This window comes from Andrena cerasifolii, chromosome 4 (genome assembly GCF_050908995.1).
Source record: "Andrena cerasifolii isolate SP2316 chromosome 4, iyAndCera1_principal, whole genome shotgun sequence".
NCBI classification, from domain to species: domain Eukaryota; kingdom Metazoa; phylum Arthropoda; class Insecta; order Hymenoptera; family Andrenidae; genus Andrena; species Andrena cerasifolii.
This window is the reverse complement of record NC_135121.1, coordinates 374679-390648: the sequence shown is the minus strand read 5'-3', so window position 1 is coordinate 390648 and position 15970 is coordinate 374679. Positions and strand designations below refer to the sequence as shown.

General features: G+C 41.0%; 1 protein-coding gene across 3 annotated transcripts in view; it reads left to right on the top strand.

Annotated features, from left to right (window-relative positions):
• LOC143368023 (superkiller complex protein 3) overlaps window positions 1–2951 on the top strand; it is a 234958-nt gene extending 232007 nt beyond the window's left edge. For all 3 annotated transcript variants that reach the window (XM_076810349.1, XM_076810348.1, XM_076810346.1), the window contains one exon: window positions 2810–2951. In XM_076810349.1, the coding sequence (XP_076666464.1) occupies window positions 2810–2945 (136 nt within the window). In that variant the 3' untranslated portion in view covers window positions 2946–2951. The remainder of the gene's footprint in view (window positions 1–2809) is intronic.
• Window positions 2952–15970: the final 13019 nt, after the last annotated feature.

Below are 15970 nucleotides of genomic sequence, written 5' to 3'. Positions count from 1 at the left end.
TTTGATTTTATAATAGCTTCGAGCATTCTTGGTATGGAAATTATTGAGTTAGATGTTATAGCAAGTTGTGTTTTACTCGACTACTACATACAGGGTGATTCTATAGCGACGCATGTCAAAGAGATGCCGCCTGGTGCCCCGTAGCGAGGACAACCCCCTCCAGTGCCGCACCGAATTTTAATATATTAGGTAAATGTTTAGATTACGGGAGGATTCTCCGATTTCAATGACCTTCACATATGTTGTCAATGTCATGATTCTGAACAACATTTCCCTCTAAACTTTTCTGCGCTCGGCTTTGGTTTACGATATATTCACAAAGAACTTTACTTAACACTAGAACTGCCGACGGTATTAGTATTGGCTCGAGCTAGGTAAGCGCGTGGTGCGCGCGCCCGCTTGCGGGCGCGTAAAGCACGCAGTCAATTCACTTTCCCGTCACCCACAGTTAACACTAGAATTACCGAGTTTCACATATACTCGCATCGGTTTGCTACCATGCTTTACGCGCCCGCAAACGCCCCCCCCCCCCCCGCCCTAATCTAGCCCAAACTAATACTAATACCATCGGTTATGAAACTAATTTCAATATATTATGCCGAAAGTTTTTTTATTAATGTCTCTGAAACTAAGGTGAACCGCCAAAAAGTAGAAAGGGAAATGTTCAGAATAATGATCTTGACAACATATGTGAAGGTCATTCAAATCGGAGAATCCTCCGCTAATCTAAACATTTACCATATATTATAATAATTTTAATAATAGTCCGATTTCCTTGAAATTTCGTATAATATTCATCGGAAAAACATAAGGAATCCATTGATGTCACTTCCGTATCGATATGATAAACAATTATGTTATTTCTGAAACAGGTATGAATCCTCGGTCATAGACCCTTTCAAGTGCGCTCGCACCCATATAGGATTCTGAACGCTGCGTGGCTAGAGTCTGGTCGCCGCCGACCGTGGCTAAGAACCTCGACCTTTAGCCACCACGAACAGCGCCGACTCTCCGAGGTCCCGTATATTCCGGCGCTATATAACGCACAACACTGACAGGACGCCACCTATGTGCCTCTCGCACCATAGGCCGTTCCCTAAATGCCGCAACTCTTTCACCTTGGTCGTTTCCACATTTACCTACCTGCAGGCAGTGATGCCAGAATCGTGGGTTTGCGCCCACGGCTACTACCACCACTCCACGACCAAGCGTACCCCCTCCTAGCGCCCGTACCGCACCACACAAGCATACCTGTCCCTCCATCCGTGTGCCTTGCGCGCTGCCTGGCCGGCGCTCTCCGGCGAGAATTCGTTTTCCCGACATCGAAGCGCCTGGCTCGCAAGCAAAAAGTTAACACTTCAAATCCCGGTGCGGATATTCTACTTTTTTTTAAATTATTCTCTAATTTCTTTTTGTATATTCTCAGATGACTAAATACTTGAAAACTGTTAATTTGCAAAGTATTTTCGAAGCTTGAATTGCTGCTAAAGATGCGATTCCCTTCTGGCTTGTATCTCACCACTACAAGCGGTTTCCATCGAGCAATGGCACAATTTTCGTAAATAATCACTAAGCAAATAAGCAGATACGTATAAACGTGATTAACACGAAAAGAGTGTCGTTGGCCAAGAGTGGGTTAGAAAAACTCTTCTGTAGGTATAAATGACATTATTGCGACGGCTACGAGAACAGTCGATGTTGTTTTCAAACTTCATTACAGTAATCCGGGGTGCGAGTGGTAAACCGACCGTAATAGCGGAGCGGGTGGCTCGCTTACCTGCGCCGGAAATCACCGATTCTGTAACTGTTCATTGTGACGTGAATTTTAAGAGTCCATCCTAGAAAGGAGCTTATTTTGCACGTAGCATTTCAAGGAATTACTTCTGTTTATGTATACAAAAGGCAGAAGACCAGCATCGTACATTAACAGCTGCGAAAATGCTTTGTAAATTAACAGTTTTCAAGTTTTTATTCTACTGAGAATATAGAAAGAGAAGTTAGAGAATAATTAATGAAAAAAGTAGAATTTTCGCACCGGAATTTGAACCTTCGATTTTCTGTTTGCGACCCAACCTCTGGGATTTCGGTGAAATGAATTCTTGGCGGAGAGTGCCGACCAGGCAGAAGGTAGGGTACGTTTGTAGTGGTGAGATACAAGTCAGAAGGGAATCGCATCTTTAGCAGCAATTCAAGCTTCAAAAATACTTTGTAAATTAACAGTTTTCAAGTATTTAGTCATCTGAGAATGTAGAAAAAGAAATTAGAGAATAATTAAAAAAAAAAGTAGAATATCCGCACCGGGATTTGAAGTGTTGACTTTTTGCTTGCGAGCCAGGCGCTTCGATGTCGGGAAAAGGAATTCTCGCCGGAGAGCGCCGGCCAGGCAGCGCGCAAGGCACACGGATGGAGGGACAGGTATACTTGTGTGGTGCGGTACGGGCGCTAGGAGGGGGTACGCTTGGTCGTGGAGTGGTGGTAGCAGCCCTGGACGCAAACCCACGATTCTGGCATCACTGCCTGCAGCCCCTTCCCATCTACATACCTTACCCACAACTCCCCCCCCCCCCCTACCCCAAACAACTTTGGATATAAAAATTACAATTAAATGTTTTGTATCCTCACGTAAAAAAATGTCGAAATAAACAAATATTTCAAGCATTGTCAAGACACCCCACCTCACCCGTTAAGGGTTAAATCTAGTGTGAATTTTCTGTTTAGATGCGTAACGTGCACACGACTAGTGTAACTATCTTAATTCCTACAATTTTTGTAGCGACAATAATTGAGGCGTCTTCAAATCTGTTAACAGGTCTGTGAATATGGATTCTACATGGAATGTGCAATGGATTTCAGTACTTACTTCAATAATACTGAATTATCAATGCACAGATTCAATGGTCAAATGGTTATGTGGCAGCAAACAGAAGTTAACTCAATTCACTTAACTGAAGGTAATTTCCTGATATTTTGATAATAACACTCTCCAACAAAATTGAACTTTTTTCTGTTCTGTAACATTCAATAGCCGTTTCTTACAGATTTTTGTGCGCTGAAAACGAATCCGCAAATCGTTTATCGTCACCACCCTGAGTTTTTGAGAAATTCGATTTAAAAAAAAAATGCAAATTTTCAAGTTTGAACATCTTTTGTGGTCAAACAGTAATAGTTATTTCGTTGCTTATTCAGTCAAATTATTCTAGGAACCCTCGTGAACACAACGATATAAGTTATTTAATAATAAACATTTAAATATGGTTAAACAACGATCCAAGGGAAAGGAACACCTGAAATGCATCATTTTTTGCTGATATCTTTTTATATATTTTAAAAACTAAGGGTCTAGGAGAAAATCTGACTACTCCACGCGATGCAGCAGACATTTTTTCTTCGGAAACCATCAACAGAAATGGTAAAACACCCTTTGTTTTCACTACAGAAACGAAAGAGTTTGGCAAAACGTGCGGCGCGGACAGTGGTAGTCACGCGCGTTACGCGATTCTGTATCGCTGAGCGGCAATGGGTCGCGCGCGGCCGTTGACTACCACTGTCGACGCCGCACGTTTTGCCAAACTATTTCGCTTCTGTATTGAAAACAAAACGTGACTTACCACTTCTGTTAATGCTTTCCAAAGGAAAAATGTCTGCCGCATCTCGTGGAGTGGTCAGATTTTCTCCTAGACCCGTAGTTTTGCAAATAAATTTAAAGCTATCTGCAGAAGTGGGTGCATTTCGGGTGTTCTTTCCCCTTTGATCGTTGTTTAAACATATTTAAATGTTCATAATGCACCAATAACTTATATCGTTGTATTCGGGAGGGTTTATAGAATATTTTGACGCAATAAGCAACCGAATAACTATTACCGTTTCGACACAAAAGATCGAATTCAAAATCGAATTTCTCAAAAACTGAGGGTGATAACAACAAACGGTTTGCGGATTTGTTGTCAGCGCACAAAAATCTATAAGAAACGGCTATTGAATGTTATAGACAAAAATAGCTTTTGGACAGCGTAATCCGCTAGAGAGATGATTATTGAGATGTATGATAAATGTAGGGGAGACTAGGGAGGGTTGATACGTTTTTGAAAAAAAAATGATTGTGTAAACGAAACTAAATAATATTTTAATGATCTTTTTGCATATTCACATTCAACATTCAATTCTTTAACAAAAAGTAACATACATTTTTTAAATTGAAACACAGAATGTATTAAAAAAATGTTATTTCGTAAATGATGTAAAACGTTTCAAGCCTTCCACCTGTGGGAGGCTTGATACATAACAGTGGGAGGCTTGAGACCTAAAAAAAAAACAGTTTATTTCGTACAAAATTTCACAATGAAACGTCTTTGCTCGTATGTTTATACGAGCGTGTTGTGTGTGGCACCATTTGGAACACATTTGACATTGAAGCCACTGTTCATTTGGTTTCAAACGTGAATGTATAGAGTTGGAATTTATTTAGGATGGTCTCTTTCAAATTACCTTCGCAATGAGCTATGTGGAATTTCCCGGCCCGGGTAAGCGAGCCGTGCGCTCCGTTTTTATGATCGGTTTACCACTCGCACTCCAGATTACTGTAATGAGGTTCGAAAACAATGTCGACTGATCTCGTACCCGTCTCAGTTTAAAAATTTTTAGCCCCGACAGGGTTGACCGCGGCGCTATACCCCTGTACGGAGAAATTTTTCGCCACCTGCGTATAAAAGCCACATTAAAGGCGTATCGTTCCAAAAAATGACATTAACGGAAGCCGGTATAGGCGTGGCGGTGAATAGCTAAAAAATTAAAACATTCAGACACAAAAATTGTAGGAAAAAATTCAAACATCGTTACATTCAAAGACACGTCCTGTTAGTTAAACGTTACGTCCGATCTATACATACACTGCATTAAGGATAAAATTATAAAAAAGAAAACTAGAACAATAGATTCTGAGGTTTGCAGAACTAACACATAATTGAATAAAAATTTAATTTCTCAATTTATGAAAGTAATGATACAGAAACAACTAGCCTATTGTTTATCAACACCCTGAATTTTAAAAAGAGCATTAAATACAGTATCAAATAAACAGTTTGCAAAAGCTTTTCACAACAATTATGGTTAAAAAATTCATAAAAGAAAAATTAAGTAATCGTAAAATATTTTAAATTATCCATCATTAAGAGGGAATAATTTTTCCTCATTTTTCGGCACAAATCGCATTACGATATCTTTTATAGTTCAAAAGTTATACGAAAATAGCCCCAAATTCTTCAACCCGGGCCGGGAATTTTCGAATAGCTTTTTGGGACGTTAATTTAAAAAATAACATCCTAATATTTTCGAAGCTCGGGCATCATTGCTGTCCAGTGGTCGCTAGCAGCCCTCCAAACGCCGGGCCGGTGAATGGTTGTAGTGGAATGCGTCCGTGAGGCGGTGTTGCCATTTTCGTCGCCATTTTAACGGATGACTCTGTATGTGTAATATTGAGTGTATTTTCACGTAAAATTAATGATATTTCATCAAAATCAATATACCGTGACAAAAACCTTATATAAATGAGGTACAAACTTACGTTTCTCAACATGAAAATGCACTTCCTTTAATAAAATAATTTCAGGTTAATAAATTAGCTTGAAACAATCGTAACTTAACGCGATCTACAAAACGTGCTCTATGCTGAAGTGTACGCTTCTCTTTTGTTTCTTACATGGGAAATATAAGAATGTATCAAGCCTCCCTATGCATCAATTCTCCCCAGTCTCTGCAGTGTTCAGTATACTACATATCGACGCGCGTTACAAAAAGTAGTACGTTTCATTTTTTCTATATGCATTTGTTCGTAAGAAAAAAATGAAACGTGCTACTCTTCGTAAGGCGCGTCGATATATCGGTTACAATAATTGTGTTTATATTTATACTATTTATCTTTCAGAGAATACGAGGTATTACGAGGTATCCACGTTTTGGACAATTGAAGAAAATATACAAAATAACAAGAATAAACGAAGTCCATATTGTGTTTCTAATGTATTGTTGTAATATTTTTACTTTAAAAAAGTATTTTGGACTATATTATTATTTTCGAGGTGATTTTCTGAAATTAAAAAGGAAACTGTTAAAATACAGAGATTTAGGTCTTGTAATTGGTTATTCATATTTTACATATTTGCCGAAAGAATTTAAATAATTATATTCAATATTCTAAATGTAAGAGCTAAAGATCGTTATACGTTTGTTTTTTTTTTAACCCTCGTACAACGAATGCAGGGTCATTTTGATCCAACTCTGACAAAGTCGATCACGATGTTACATTTGTGACGGCAATGGCAAAATATAGTTTAAGATGCCTAAATCGCAGTAACATTATTTGTAAAAATCATACAGGATATACACCTATTTTATGTATCAAATGTAAGTGAATATTTTTTTTTTGTATTTTTTTATTACCTATTTATGTGGGATTAATTCATTTTATATTCAATTTTTTCGTGAAATCTGTTTACCATAGAAATGTTGCCATGGGTCAAACTGACCCTGCATTCGTCTTACGCGACCATATCCACCATTCGTCTTCCGAGGGTTAAACCTTTTGCCCAAGTAGGCGGTACTAACTGAATCGATCATAGATCAAACAAGTGATTTGTTTTTTTAATTTATATGAATGTGGCTATACTCTTGATGGAAATAGATAACATACGGCAATGATTAAGAAACTGGCGGCCTTTATAAGAGTTCCATTAAATTTTCAGCATCTATTTTCTAACTTTCACAATTCTTCAAGAGTAATAATTACTGATATTTGACTTTTAAAAGTATTAGGTACCCAGTACGGTGAAAGTTCGAATAAATGTTTTACGACTTTTTGTTGCATATCGAAATAATGTTGAATAGAAATAATTCGTCTTAAACATATCATTTTTTGCACAAAAACCTCCTCTCAAAATAACTTGCCAACCTAGTTCATCACGCGCAATTACTCTATGTGTTCAAACTTGGATCAAAAGCTACTGATGCAGCCAGGAAGATTTGTATGACATTCGGAAATGATTGTGTAAGTAAACGTACGACGCAAAAGTAGTTCCAAAAATTCAATACGGGGGATGAGACACTTGATGACAAACCGCCGAAGTGAATCCTAATCTCATCAATGATGATGATTTGCAAGATGCTGTTGACACAAATCCAAAGGCAACGTGCAAAACACTTGTAATAAGGTTTCATGTTAGTGTTGTAAACCAGCTAACGACCGAGCGTTACAACCGCTGCGCATTCCGATGACACGCGCGAGCGCTAAAGCGCGGGCTACAATCCACTAGCACCGTCAGCGTTCTAACGAAAACGCCCAAAAGCGAGCCGAAGGCGGTGACCCCTCTGGCCCCCGCTTCGCCCCGGATTAGCTATAAGACTTTGTACAAACTACGAGTAGAGCTGATCAAGTACCCGGAAAAAGCAAGCCGAGCCGAGCTGGGTACCCGAAAGAACCGAGCGGCTCGGATAGAACCAAGTACTTGAATTTTTTTCAAGCGGCCCGAAAGAAACCGGACGGATTGGATGGAATCGAGCGGATTGAATTTTTCCAAGCGGCCCGAAAGAAACCGGGCGGATTGGATGGAACCGAGCGGATTGAATTTTTCCAAGCAACCCGAAAGAAACCAGGCGGCTTGGAAAGTAAGCGGGCGGGCCCTAAGAAACCGGGTGGCTTGGAAAGAAACGAACGGTCCGAATGAAGGTCGAGCGGAGCGCTCGTTTCTTTCAAAGCCACCCGGTTTATTTCGGGCCGCTTGGAAAAATTCAATCCTCTTCGTTCTATCCAATCCGCCCGGTTTCTTTCGGGCCGCTTGGATAACATCAAGGACTTGGTTCTATCCGAGCAGCTCGGTTTCATCCAATCCGCCCGGTTCTTTCGGACCGCTTGAAAAACATTCAAGTACTTGGTTCTATCCGAGTCGCTCGGTTCTTTCGGGTACCTGGCTCGGCTTGGAAACCGAGTCCCGGATTGGTTCGGATTTCAAACTACCCGAATATTCAAGTACTCGTACAGCTCTAACTACGAGCACACGCACGATACAGTACGCGCTTCGCCTGTCACCCAGATCGGGACAAAATAAACTTGTTTAACCTTACGGTGAGTTCCAATTCTTTAACCCGTAACGTTCCCCTACCTTCCGTTTCCAACCGAATATTCCCATCCCGGCATTATCACTCGAACCTTTCGGAACCTTCGACGCGACATTTGAAGCGTTTCGTGAAATCGGAGAACGTACGCGGCTTGCTCTACACGTAGAAACTGGCGAAAATCGTATTATTTCGACCGGGTTAGCGACTGCGTCGATTCACGCCGGGCACTTAACTGCCAGGAGACTATACCCGTCTGACGAGTTAGATTATAGTTTAATTCCGAGAGGAGAATTAGAGACTGATAACAAAATGTTGCCCACTCCCACGGGATCCGCGAGCGAGAACACAGCCCAGAGTCCCGCAGGAAGCGGAGACCGCCTAGCGAACCTAGAAAGACTACTTGCGGGAATAACAACCTAATATATATATTGGACTTGGTTAGGTGGCGTGCATGTAGACGAGTGTAGTGTGTCGAGTGTGTGTATGATTTATAAGATATCTGTTAGTTTAAGAGGGTGCATTGTAAAAGGAGATAGAGAGAAGTAGCGAAGAAGAGGTAGGGAAAAGGGGTAAGTAAGGGGAGCGGAGGAAAGAGGATAGAAGGGGAGGAGGAAGGTGCGGACGTAGAGAGTGAGAAGTTGAGGTTAAAGCGCGCAGTAGGATGGGAGACCGAAACAAGTCGGTAAAGAAGGTAGTAGGGACGGTAGGTAAGGAAGGTGGGACTGAAGGGTGGACAGTGACAAGAGCGAACAGAGGGAAAGGTACAACAGCAAGGGCCGGAGGCGGACTGGACAGATTCTGGGGAGGAGAGGAGAAGAAACAGAGAGAAGATGCAGGCATGAAGAGGATGGAAGCACAGGAGAGCGAGGGGGAGGAGGAATTGAAAGACGAGGGAAAAGGAATCAGGGACATGCTAAAGGGCATATGGGAAGAAATGAGAAAAATGAAAGAGGAAATAAAAAAAGAAATAAGAGAAGAAATGAGAAGAAAGGAAAATGAATGGGGAAGGGAAAAAGAAGCGTTAATGGAGAAAATAAAGAGACTAGAGGATAGATTAGACACGGTGGAAGTGAGGAGAGAAACAGGAGGAGAAGAAGGGACAACAAGGATGGAGATGGGCATTACAACTCTAGAGGAGTTGTTATAAACACAAGAGAAGAAACAGAGGAAAACCAACATAATAATAAGGGGGCTACAGATAAAAGGGCAGGATATAAAGGAAGGAGTCAGAAATTTCTATGAGAAAGAATTGGGTGTGCAATGTGACTTCGAATGGGTGAGAAGAATAGGGGAGGAGAAAAAAGACACGATGATAGCGAAGGTGGACAACTCGGGGAATAAGCAAACGATTTTATGGGACAGAAAAACAGGCTGGGAGGTATGAAAAATTTTATAGATCATGACTTGACAAGAGCAGAAAGGATAAATACAGCGGGAGATTGTGCAATTCGCCAAGACAGAAAGGAGTAATGGGAAAGATGTAAAGGTGGGTTACAAAAAACTGAGAATTGAGGGGAAGTGGGTAAGGTAGCAAGGTGAAAGGGGAGCCGGGAAGGATGCAAATTTTTAGAAAGACCAGGCGGGCAGGCGCAAGAGACACAGAAAAAGTCGAAGAAGAAAAGAGAATTAGGGAAGGAGGGGGGGGGGAGTATTGTGTTTTGGAATGTAGCGGGATTAATGAGAAAGGATAGAGACTTCTGGGAGTTTGTGGAGAAGCAGGACTTTGTAGGTCTTACGGAAACATGGATAGAAGAAAGCAAATGGGACAAGATTAAGAGCAGACTACCCAAAGGCTTTATATGGAGATGCCAACCGGCGAAAAAAGGTGGAAGAGGCGAAGAGTGATAGGAGGTATAGTAACGGGAGTTAGAGAGGAGTGGGGGGTGGGGGAAGAGGATAGAGAGGAGGAGCGAAGGTATGACGGATTTAAAACAGATAATGCAAAGAGCTAAGCAGGAGAGGGAGGAGGTGTTGATAATTGGGGGGACTTCAATGCGAGAGTAGGAACAGAGGGTAGGAGATGGGAAAGTGAGGATGAAGAGAAGGAAAGTAAGAGGAGCTCGAAAGACAGAAAGACAAACGCGGAAGGCAGAAGACTAATACGAATAGCAGAGGATAAAGGATGGCAGATATTAAATGGTAACATGATAGGCGATAAGGGTGGCGAGTATACATACGTGGGAAAACGCGGAGCAACAGTAATCGACTACGTGTTAACAAATAATGAGGATGGGATAGGATAAAGAGCTTTGCTATTAAGGAGAGAACGGAGTCGGATCACCTACCACTGAAGGTAGTATGGGAAGGGAACAGGGAAGGAAAGAGACAGTGGGGAGAGAAGGAGAACGAAAGAGAAATCACAATATGGGACGTGGAAAGCATCAGGGCATAGAGCTATATTCCAACTGGAGTGTAAGCTGAGCAATGGCGGCCGCGCCGACGAGGACGGAAGACAGGGGGAGACGTTGCCTCTGTCTACTACGGACTATAGTAAGGCTGTAGTGCACACGCGCAGGAATACGAAACATATGCAAGAATGAAACATGAATTCATTGTACTTTGTCGTTTCGAGTGCGAATTTTATGCAAATTAACATTTTTACAAACAAAAATAATGAATTGGGAGTTGGAGAAAAGTGTGTTATATTGTAAATGATGTCAAGCGTATGTCATTTTTCATATTTTGTATATTTTTGGAATTTGAACAGTTTTGTCCATTTTGGTATATGTATAATTATTAAATGTATAATTGATAAATATAATTTCATATTTATTTGCATACCTGGTATATTTTTATGGAGAACCTGGAATATAAGAAGTATAAGTAATATAATTAGTGAATTGTAAGCCTGAAATGGATTATCATAAATTAAGTGTTGCAAAGCAAAAAGAAAAACATAAAAAAACATCTAAAAAAGCACGAACCTCCATGCAAGTATAATACACAACCCCATCATATATGTTTGTGCCCATTAATCACACTGCGAATCCTTATGCAATTATAATATACAGTTACTCACAAAATTGAGCGTACACTTATGTTGGTAGTGAAAATTGGCGGGAGAATGAATAAAAACGAACATATTTGAGTGTAAAAAAACACAATATATAATTATTTGTATCGTTTAGCGAACGATTAGTACATTTAAAAAAAAACATTAAGTATTTGTGTATATTTAATTGAAAACATAAAAATACAGGTCTTTTACTGACACAAAATTGTGCGTACATATTGATATTTAGGGATTATAATATATGAATAAATAGATATTAATATTTTGTTGCATAACCTTTCGCTTCAATAACAGCTTGTAACCGCCTTGGCATGGATTCGATGAGTTTTTGAATGTAGGAAGGCGAAATATTGTCCCATTCTTCGCGTAATTTTAATTTGAACTCTTCTTTATGTGTACAATTGTGACTTAACAATTTCGATTTCAGTTCTCCCCAAACGTGCTCGATCGGGTTAAGATCAGGTGACTGGGGAGGGGTTTTTAATAATTTTGGCACATTATATAATAACCACTCTTGCACCAAATACGATGTGTGCTTCGGATCGTTGTCCTGTTGAAAGTGGTATACACGCGGTATTTGTAACTTTTCTGCAGATTGTTTTAAATTTTTTTTAGAATATTTAAATATTTCATTTTGTCCATTATACCTTCAATGAATTCTAAATTTCCGGTACCATTGATGCCTATACACCCCCATACCATAACCGAGCCTCCTCCGTGTTTTACCGTTGGCCATGTGTTGCGAACATGATGTTCTGTAGTGGGCTTCCTCCACACAATTTGCTTTCTCCCATCGCGTCCAAATAAATTTATTTTGGTTTCATCGGAAAATATGACACTTTTCCAAAAACTGTCATCACAATTTATATAGGTTTTAGCGAACTGTAAACATTTTTCTGTATTGGCTTTAGAGATGTAAGGTTTCTTCCTGGCCACTCTACCGTGATACCCTTCTTTACGTAGAGTTCTTCGGACTGTTTCTACCGATATACTTTTTTTTAATACGTGTTGAAACCTCCGTTGTTAAATTTTTCATATTAATTCCTGGATTTATTTTAATTTGTCTGCAAATAAATCTATTATCGATGTCCGATAATATCTTCTTTCTTCCTCGTCCAGGTTTATTACGAACTGTTCCTTCGTACTTATAATGATTTACTATTTTCTGAATTCTGGAATGGGTTTTACTCACAATTTTACCCACTTCGCGCAAAGACTTCCCTTGACAATATAATTTTATAATTAATTGACGAATAGAAATGTCTGTTTCTTTCCTCCTGCTAGCCATTTCGCTTATACTCAATAAACAGATAACAAGTAGTCATTTGTTTTTAGTTTCTCAGCAACCGCATATCGAGACCCATTTCACGGGACTTTCCCTTCAATAATACCATCATTCAACCTATGCAGACCGCGTAATTTGTAAAATTAGTTACGTGTACGCTCAATTTTGTGTCAGTAAAATACCTGCATTTTTACGTATCAGTTAAATATACACAAATACTTGACGTTTTTAAACACAAAATTCATCAATCATTCGCTAAACCATACGAATAAATATATATTGCGGTTTCACACTCAAATATGTACGTTTTTATTCATTCTCCCGCGAATTTTCACTACCAACATAAGTGTACGCTCAATTTTGTGAGTAACTGTATTAAGACATGCAAAGTATGTACAAAATATATACAAAATATATACAAGATATATACAAAATATGTACAAAATATATACAAAATATGTACTGGTTTTACCCGCGAATGATCATTCAGATCGTTCGGGTATTGTTAAGTTTGCACGTGATGTGCCGACTACAAGTTTCACTCGAAGGACCATCTCTTGGATAAGAGAAAAAACTTGTACAGATCTAGCTATCGTGACTGTGTTGTGTCTTTATTCAAGTCTAGTTTTTATCTGGCCGTGAGGCGTACATCCTTCTTACAAGAAACCTACGAATCCCAGTCATTGGCTGTTAAGAGAACCGGGGTGAGAAAATCGCTATAACCATTGGTCGCCCGAAAACAGTGGGCGAAAGCAAGACCGTGGTGGGAAAACGTCGCCGGCGAGGACAACCCGACTTTCCCCGAATGTGCATCTGGCAATGCTCAAGGTCAAGTCCCAACGAAGATTCGGGCTAACCCCAATAGGTATACATTTATAACGCAGACGACCAGGCCTTGCCCCAAGTGCTGCTTGTCGTAATAAATTTTACAGCCCTGTCCCGTTACAGAGTGCCACGGCTAAGGGTGTCCAATTGACGCATCGACATGCCGCCCGCCTTGATCATGACCTTGAAACTCAAATTTGAAAATTTGTTTTTTTGTCGGCGGGCTGGCGGCGGATGACGTCATAGAGATGGCGGAGTGGTGGGGGGTATCATCGGAGTGGTGGGGGGTATCATCGAGGAGGAGGAGGAGGAATCGCGGGGTGACGGTGCGCTACTCTGGAGCGTGGTACAGATTGTCGGTAAGGAAGGTGCTACTTTGGAGCGTGGTACAGACTGTCGGTAAGGAAGGAAATATTAATTTTATGATATTAATATAAATGAAAAAACTTCTCGGGGCGACGGGGCTCGAACCCAAGACCTCCGCGGTACGAGTCAGCCGCCTAACCAACTCCCCCAAACGCCGTCTCTGACATTAGTCTTTTCCGAATGGTACATATAGCGAAACCAACGGAGCGTCACATATGTGACACACACACACACGCGCGCGCGCGCGCACACACACACACACACCGTTTGGCAACGTCGGCGTATAATAATAATTTATTTTTATGAGAAATTTTATCAGAAATTGTTTCGGACGATGTCGGGAAAGATCGGCGAGGATGATGGGTGAATGCAATGGAGAAATAATATAGGTTTAAGATATATATATTGTTACAATATAAAATAAAAAAGAAATGAATATAAATATAAAGTAGAAAATATAAAATATAAAAATAGAAATAAAAAAAGAAAAAAACTATTGCGGCGATGGTGGCCGTGGCGGAGACGGCGACCGCGGTGGTGATGGCTGCGGCAGCGGCTGCCGTAACCGTCGCACGCCGTGCGACGGTGGCGATGGGGGCCGCGGCCGTCTTAGCCCCACTCGCCGATACGGCAGCCAAGGCTGCCGCAGCCGAGCCGCCATCACGGGGCCCGCCGCATTCTCCTCCTCGACCAGCACCGGTGCCTCATCCTCCACCAGCCGCACATTCATCATAAAATATATGTTCTAGAACACACAAAACATCGATATAATATTTATACAAAACATATTAAATATCAAACGCAAAAAAATGCAAAGTATTACATACTTGCAGCGGCGGTGAAGGCGGCGAAGGCGGCGATGGCGATGGCTGCGGCGAGCCCCAATCCGGTGACCACACGCGCGACGACGGGGGTGACGGTGGTGGCGATGGCGGTCCGGGGGGTGACGAGGGTGGCGAGTTCTGGAACATAGAAACCCGTGATATAATATTTATACAAACGTCTGATTTTAATCTCACACGATTTCAAAGCTTAAATGTAATAAATGTCAAAAATATTGCGAAGTACATACCTCCGGATTCTCTCGGCTCTGCGCGGGATCGCACTCGGGGGCAATCCTTAATAGTCCCATTTTCGCAGAAATTATTGCACAAAAAATTCTATTGTATGTCTTTAACGTTTGATGAGCAACTGGTCTCGATGCATCTCCTGGCTCTCGCACGTCAAAACCCCCTCCTATGATGAAATCGAGAAATGCATAGCTTTGCAAAGTAGGATGCCTTTGTTCTTCGCCATCTTCATCACAGGACACCTGCATTTTCGCTGACCATCCTCCTCCATGTACTTATCTTCTTCTTCACTAACCGTCCTCTCCTTATTCGCACGCATCATCTTTCCCTTCTTCTTTGGACACATCATTCGACTAGACCATACCACTCTGATCACGTATTGAATATCTACCATACCACTCTGAACGTGTATCAAACGTGTATTGGACCACTTTCAACGTCATCTATCGTACCACTTTGAACATCTATCGAACGTCTATCGTACCACTTTGAACATCTATCATACCACTTTCAACGCCTAACGTACCACTCTGAACATCTATCGAATGTCTATCATACCGCGTTGATCATGAATCGTACTACTTGTACATAATTACAACTATCGTCTTAATCTAGCGTACATGCAGAAGGTTGGAGGTTGAGGAGGGTGAAGAAAAAACAGTTACGCATTAAAAATTGATTATATTTTATTTGTGTATTTCCCTCTGGCGTTTAGACCACCAGTTGAATATTTTAAATACATTTTGCATGGCACAGTGCTTTGCGTGTCTGCCACATCGCAGAGTATTAACTACGTTTAGCTTATTTAGGGATTTGATATCCTCGTAGTCAATGTCTAGCGTCTCGATGATCACGTCCGCTCTCGTATTTTCATCGAGGAAATCCATGAGCCAATCGCGTTTCTGCAGCCCTTTAACGTATACGACATGGGGTGTGTCATCTTCCTCGTCGATCGCATCGGCTACAGCTTTCATAATTAGCTGTTTAGCCATACTGTACGGAACGTCTCCATCTTCCCAACGTAGTCCATGATGTTTTGCCACCAACCACCGGATGCTCGATTTGTCGGATTTTGTAAGAAGATATTGTGGCATCGAACTCCCAAAAATATAGTGCGAGAGAATTGTTCCCTTTCGTAGGATAGCCACTTCCTTCGCGACAAATCTTCCATCGACGATGAACCCTTGCAGGTCAACGAATGTTGGTACGACCATTATCGATACAATTTAGAGGTCCGTTCACTTCCAAGACAGACTGGAGAATGCAGTCTTTCTCGTAAAGCATCTCGATTTTCACGATGAAATT